Consider the following 6,658-nt stretch of genomic DNA (forward strand, 5'->3'; position numbering starts at 1 on the left):
AAATGATCATGAAACAGATTCAGAAATCTGAGGCCCAGACCTAAAGAGGTTGTAGCGCCACTGATTTTTTTTTGTTACTTAAAATAAGTATGTCGCGTTATGATACATATAAGAATTTAATAAAATAACTATAAAATATTTTATTACTGACTTCGATTGAAAATGCAGTTTATTTCGAAACTTTATACTTTATAGCTTCATAAGTGAAGTATACTATTCAGTCGTTTTCTATAGAAATGTAGTTTTGAAATGAAGAATTTTGTTTTCTGCGTTTTAATTTTAACGTATTTAGCTGTAATTAAGTCTTCAATATATTCCCATTTAAAAGAAAATGTTCTTCCATATATAGCTAAAGACCGCGCATATAAAGATAACTTCCTACAAAAATATAATAATAAAGATGTGAAAGTAGACAGAGGGAAACCTGAAGTTTATAAAATTCAGAAAAATAGAAATGACCAACGTATTATTAAGCCGGTAAATATTAAAGACTTGAATACAGATAAGCAAGTTTATCGAATCGATCCAGTACTGAACATCATTAAAAGTAATCTAGACGGAAGAAGAAAGTTTATAGATGACACCAGTAGTCTCTCTAGTTCTAGTGTTGAGGGAAAGAATTGGAAAGAAGAATGGAAGGAGCATTGGCTGTTGAAAAAGCTTGAAGCCGTTAATTCTTCAATACCAAAAGGGGATATGGTTAATATGGTGGCAGCGCGTAAGCACTTACACTTACTAATAGGAATAATTAAGGTGTTGCCATAAGTAAAGCTGTATAAACCTTACTTTAGAATTTATTAGTGATGTCAAGTGTCATTTTAATATATTTTATTATTTGTCAGGGCCTTGGGGAGTTCCTTGTGGTGATCCTAACCAACACGACTTCCCATGGGGATCATGTATGCTGCCAATGGAATGCGAGTCTGAATACAGAATTTACCGCGGTGACTACTTTTGCGGTCGGAGTAATTTCGTTTGCTGCGCTTTGCAAATGACCACATATGATCTTTACACCGGCTTTGATGTATCCTTCGAAGACTCTGACTTGGCAACGGATACAGATGAAAAACGCAACAGGAATAGAGGTTCAAAGGAGAAACGACGCAGAAAGAAGAGAAGAGAACAGAAACGCAGACGACGAGAAAGGTTAAAACGAAAGCGTAAGATAAAGAGAGATATAAGGAAAATAATACGCGAAATAACGAAGATATTGAATAGATCGTTCAGAAACGGAACTACGGAACGAAAGAGGAAGACAAAGCAACTGAAGAAGTTTATAAAAGAAATGAAGAAGAAGTATAAGAAAGATAGAAGAGCGGTAAAGGATATACATGAAATGGAGATGATAAAAGTTGATGCGGCGCTGCAAAAGCGCTTGAATGAGATAAGGGGAATGAATGAGGAGTATGTAAAGAACTCGACGTTTAGAGACATTATTATAAATGGCACGATCAGTAAGAAAAATGTCAGGTTATTAATGAATGCATATCCAGAATTACAACAACTCTTGCATACAAGGAGAAGTGGAAGACCTCCTGATTACTTGGAGTATGATATCGAATATGGTTTACTGTATTACTAGACAAATATATTTTTAATATATATTAATAGCTACAAATTTTTGTCGGTATGTTTAAAAAGCCCCTATGGCTTTTAAGTTTATAAAACAGTCACGGTTGATTACTTTCAAAGAAATCAAAACAAAAATGCTCTTATCGTAATGTTATTAAAACTACCGCAAAGATTCTAAGGCGAACTTCCTTTATATTCTGTCTTAATGAGATATCCTATATTACCGAACATCCGCTATTCACGATTGCGTCAAAGTGGGTTGTATTAAATGAACTTATGGGATGTTCTATCTTATAATAAATCATAACCCATATTTAACTTTGTTCATTGGTTTATTCTTCACAAAACAGTCATTAATTTATATTCTTATAGAAAAACCCATGGAAAAAAATATACATCTCTCACTCCTCTGAAGTCTGTCCTGAGTGACATTCGTTTTCTTCTTTTTATTAACCGCCGGTATTTGTGTTGCCACATACATCAAAATATGAAAGAAAGTACTACACAATCGCTACACCACCCCCCTACGGAGACAGAAAAACTAAGGCGAAAAATTATAGTACAGGGTGTCCCGTGGCAGATTTAGGATTTCTTAATTAAATTAAAGAATGTTATTATTTTAGAGTATACATATATTTGTCATAAAAAGAAAGACGAGACATGCGGATTTTATTTTTTGAAGATCACTCCGTCCAAATGTTTTCCATCGCGACGTACACACTCGCGGAATCTTTCGAGAGTATTCTGAGTGACGTGCTGCAAAACTGACCGAGGAATAGCATTCACTTCTCGCACGATATTTTCTTTTAAATCCGATAGATCTGTCGGGTTACTGTCGTACACTTTTCCCTTTAAGTAACTCCATAAAAAAAAATCTAATGGGGTGAGATCTGGCGATCTGGGTGGCCATGCGATGTCCCCAAATCAGCTTATCAATTTTCCGGGGAATTCTTCGCGAAGGAGGCTCATGGTGGCTCTTGATGTGTAAAGCGTTGCGCCATCTTGTTGAAACCACGTATGAGAGCTGTTCGATGGATGTTCTCTATGTTTCGGTATAAAATACTCATTAAGCATGCGGCGATAGACATCACCATCAACAGTTACGGTTGCTCCACGAGAATTTTCAAAGAAAATCGATCCAATTATTGCATTGACAGAAAGAGCTGCCCAAACAGTTACTTTTAGGCTATACAATGCTTTTTGGTGTTTCAATCGCGGGTTTTGTCCTCTTGGCGCCCAATAGCGACAGTTTTGTTTATTGACAAAGCCATTCAAATGGAAATGAGCTTCATCACTAAACCAAATGGTGTTAACAGCTCGGAATCGGCTTAACATGTTATCACAGAACTCTTTGCGTTCTCTGAAGTCATTTGGTTTAAGTGCCTGTACCAATTGGATCTTGAACAGATGGAATTTAATGTCCAAGCTTAAAATACGGTGAACCGTGGTGTTTGGAAGGCGCAAACTTGACGCTCTCTAACGCACTCACTGGCGGGGATTTTCTTGCACACTGTTTGCAACGCGTTCAATGTTTTGTGCAGTCCTTGACGTACGGCTAGGGCCTGGGCTTGGCTCGTTAACTGTTGAACCTGTTGCACGGAACTTCTGGATCCACGTCCTAATCAAACTTTCACTCGGTGCTTCACTTAAGCGACGAATATTGTAGTGAGAACAAAATCTTCGGCGACCAACAGTGCACGATTTATTAGCTTCAAAATACGCTTCAACTGCGAAAGCGCGGTGCGCGCCAGTCCACTGCGACATCGTTATTTAACAATCCGCACAATTGCAGCGCCAAACTGTAACCCCTCCCTGGTGCCCCGCGCAACCGTTAGAAAAATATTCGAATTTCAAATCCTAAATCTGCCACGGGACACCCTGTATATAACAATAAAATAAAAAAAACTTAAAATATTTGACATTACAAAGAAAAACTTAATATTTACAAATCTAACCTAGTCTTAAATCTAACCGTTCTGCCTGACCTGGTAACAACAGGATTAGGGGCAGAAACTGGAGGAATATTTTCCATAGTAGGCGAGAGTAATGACGGCAACGCAGGACCAGCGGGTACAAAGCTAGGTGTGCGAGCTGAAGGAAAAACAAACTGCTCGACGAACGCTGGTTTAACGCGATCCACACTTACAGTTACGTCCTTCCCCTTTAAATCGATGTTCAGGGTTTTACCATCAATGGCGTGCTTTAAAACTTTATATGGACCCGTGTATGGTGGCTGCAGAGGACGTCTGACGGTATCGTCACGCAAAAATATGTGCGTCGCCCCAGGTAGCTCTTTAAATACGAAGGGCCGTTTGGTGCCATGTCGCGATGCCGGTGTCGGTTGTACTTCAGCCATTTTCCGTCGAAGTCGTACAACGAAATCAGCTGGGTTTTCCATTGCTGGAGTTGGCTTGTCATCTAGTACGAGGAGTTGTCCTGGTAGACGTAATGGCTCTCCATATGTCATTTCTGCAACTGAGCAGTTCAGGTCTTCCTTTAGGGCCGACCGCATACCCAGCAATACCAATGGCAACGCTCTAGTCCACGTATCATCGTGGCATGTTAGGGCGGCTTTAAGTTGCCGGTGAACTCGTTCAATCATGCCGTTTGCGCAAGGATGGTAAGCTGTGGTTCTTTTACGCCTTGTGGCAAACCTAAGCATCAGACGATGGAAAAGATCCGACTCGAACTGCGTGCCCTGGTCGGTTGTCAGAACAGCTGGGACACCAAAGCGTGGAATCCATTCACGGGTGAACGTTTCAGCTACTTCCTCAGCGGTGATAGATTGCATAGGCCAAGCTTCAGGCCACCTGGTCACTCTATCTATAGCTGTGAGGAGGTAACGGTACCCGTTACTGAATGGGAGAGGGCCAACGATGTCAATATGAACATGTAAAAATCGTCCCGATGGCAACTTAAACTCTCCTGTCGGCGCCGATACGTGTCGCGTAATTTTACTGCGCTGACAAGCCAGACATGAACGAGTCCACTCTCTGCAGTCCTTTCTAACTGATGGCCATACGTAACGATCGGTAACAAGCCTAGTCGTTGCTCTAACGCCGGCATGACTCAAATGGTGAAACTTGTCAAAAACCGCACGGCGAAAAGGAGGTGTTAAATAGGGACGCGTTTTTCCAGTTGAGACGTCACAAATAATAGAAATAGCTGTTCCAGGAATATTAATTTTAGATAGTTGAAGACCTGAGTCAGTTGAACCTAAGATGGTAGAGAGCTCTGGATCAGACTCTTGGGACTTTAAAAGAGCTTCAAAATCTTGTTCCATTGATATTGCCTCTATGCGCGACATAGCGTCAGCTACCACATTTTCTTTACCAATTACGTGTCTAATATCGGTCGTAAATTGCGAAATAAATGAAAGCTGGTTGAGCTGTGCGGGAGCTAATTTCTCTCTACGCTGTACGAAAGCGTACAGCAATGGTTTGTGGTCTGTAAAAATGGTTGCATGTTGCACCTCGAGAATGTGACGGAAATGCTGTACACTTTCGTACACCGCCAGAAGTTCGCGATGGTAGGCAGGCCACTGCGACTGATTGGGAGTCAGTTTCTTGCTGAAAAATGACAGAGGGCACCATTGTCCATTGATCAACTGCTGTAAATAGGCGCCGATGTGCATGCTAGAAGCATCTGTAAAAAGACCCAAAGGTGCATCATTTACTGGATGTGTAAGTAGCGTGGCGTCTGATAAACTTTTCTTGCAGTCTTCGAAAACTCTCAACAGCTCGGGCGTCCATGGATACGGTTTGGAGCCTTTGCCATTGATCTCGACTAAAGCGTCTACTAACTGCGCTTGAAACTTGGCGGCATGAGGGATGAAACGGCGATAAAAATTAATCATACCGAGAAAACGCCTCACGCCTTGCACGGTGTCAGGAGGGGGAAAATCTAATAGCTTTTGAACGCGGTCCAGAGGAGGCCGCGTACCATTAGCGTTAATGAGATATCCGAGAAATACAACCTCGCTGGCACCAAGAATGCACTTAGATGGATTGATCACCACCCCGTAATCTTGTAGGCGCTTAAAAAGGACGCGCAGATGCTCTCTGTGGCTGCTCTCGTCCACTGAAAAAACAAGCACGTCATCGATATAAGGAAAGCAGAAATCGAGACCCCGCGTGACCTCGTCGATAAAACGCTGGAAGGTTTGGCCAGCATTGCGCAGCCCAAAGGTCATGAAAGGAAACTCGAAGAGGCCAAACGGGGTAACGATGGCGGTCTTCGCGATATCTTCTTCAAAAACGGGAATTTGATGGTACGCTTTCACTAAGTCAATAGTGCTGAAAATAGTAGCTCCAGCGAGGCTGCAGGCGAAATCATTGATATGACGAACGGGGTATCTATCTGGTATGGTCCTAGCGTTTAATGCGCGATAATCGCCACAAGGACGCCATGTGTTGTCTTTTTTGGGTGTCATGTGCAATGGTGACGACCAAGCGCTTTTAGAGGGTCTTGCTGTGCCGCATTGAACCATGTCTTCAAATTCTTTTTTGGCAGCAGTAAGTTTTTGAGGTGCCAGGCGACGGGGACGACACGACACGGGAGGACCATCAATAGTTTTAATATAATGCACGGTGCTGTGCTTGATGATTCTAGGTAGACCAGGTGGACGCGGGACATCAGGAAACTCAGTAAGTATGTGTGTTAAACTAGAGTTATTAGAAATAACGGTTTTGACACTGGATTGACTGGAGGATGCAATGGAAGTGGGGATAGATAACCCAGTGCTACCATCTAAGAGACATTTGCTTCGGCAGTCCGGTAATAAATTATAATGACTTAAAAAATCGGAGCCGATAATCGGTGTGTCAACATCCGCAATAACAAAATTCCAGTGGAAATCCCTGCGTAAACCTAGGTTAAGATGCAAAGATATGTTGCCATAGGTTTTAATAGAACTCCCATTCGCAGCGCTTAGATCAAAATCTGCAGAAGCACGACGGTTTTTTGCAAGACGCTTAGGAAAACAACAGAGATCCGAGCCAGTATCCACTAGATACTGGAGTTTCGAATGTTTATCTGTAACAAAAATACGACGGCTTTGATGAGAACAATCAGTCGCCGCGTCTAC

General features: G+C 41.8%; 1 protein-coding gene across 1 annotated transcript; it reads left to right on the forward strand.

Moving 5' to 3' along the window:
- The first annotated feature begins 166 nt into the window (after nucleotides 1-166).
- Nucleotides 167-1,606, forward strand: LOC125054722. The gene is made up of 2 exons (XM_047656752.1): nucleotides 167-718; nucleotides 843-1,606. The coding sequence occupies exons 1-2, from the start codon at nucleotides 250-252 to the stop codon at nucleotides 1,580-1,582; spliced, it is 1,209 nt and encodes a 402-aa protein (XP_047512708.1). The 5' UTR covers nucleotides 167-249; the 3' UTR covers nucleotides 1,583-1,606.
- The last annotated feature ends 5,052 nt before the right edge of the window (nucleotides 1,607-6,658 follow it).

This window comes from Pieris napi, chromosome 12 (genome assembly GCF_905475465.1).
Source record: "Pieris napi chromosome 12, ilPieNapi1.2, whole genome shotgun sequence".
In the NCBI taxonomy this organism is placed as follows: Eukaryota; Metazoa; Arthropoda; class Insecta; order Lepidoptera; family Pieridae; genus Pieris; species Pieris napi.

Coding starts and splice junctions, on each gene's coding strand:
- LOC125054722 (XM_047656752.1), top strand. CDS start 250: ATGAAGAATTTTGTTTTCTGCGTTTTAATTTTAACGTATTTAGCTGTA. Junction 719..842: donor GGTTAATATGGTGGCAGCGC/GTAAGCACTTAC, acceptor ATTATTTGTCAG/GGCCTTGGGGAGTTCCTTGT.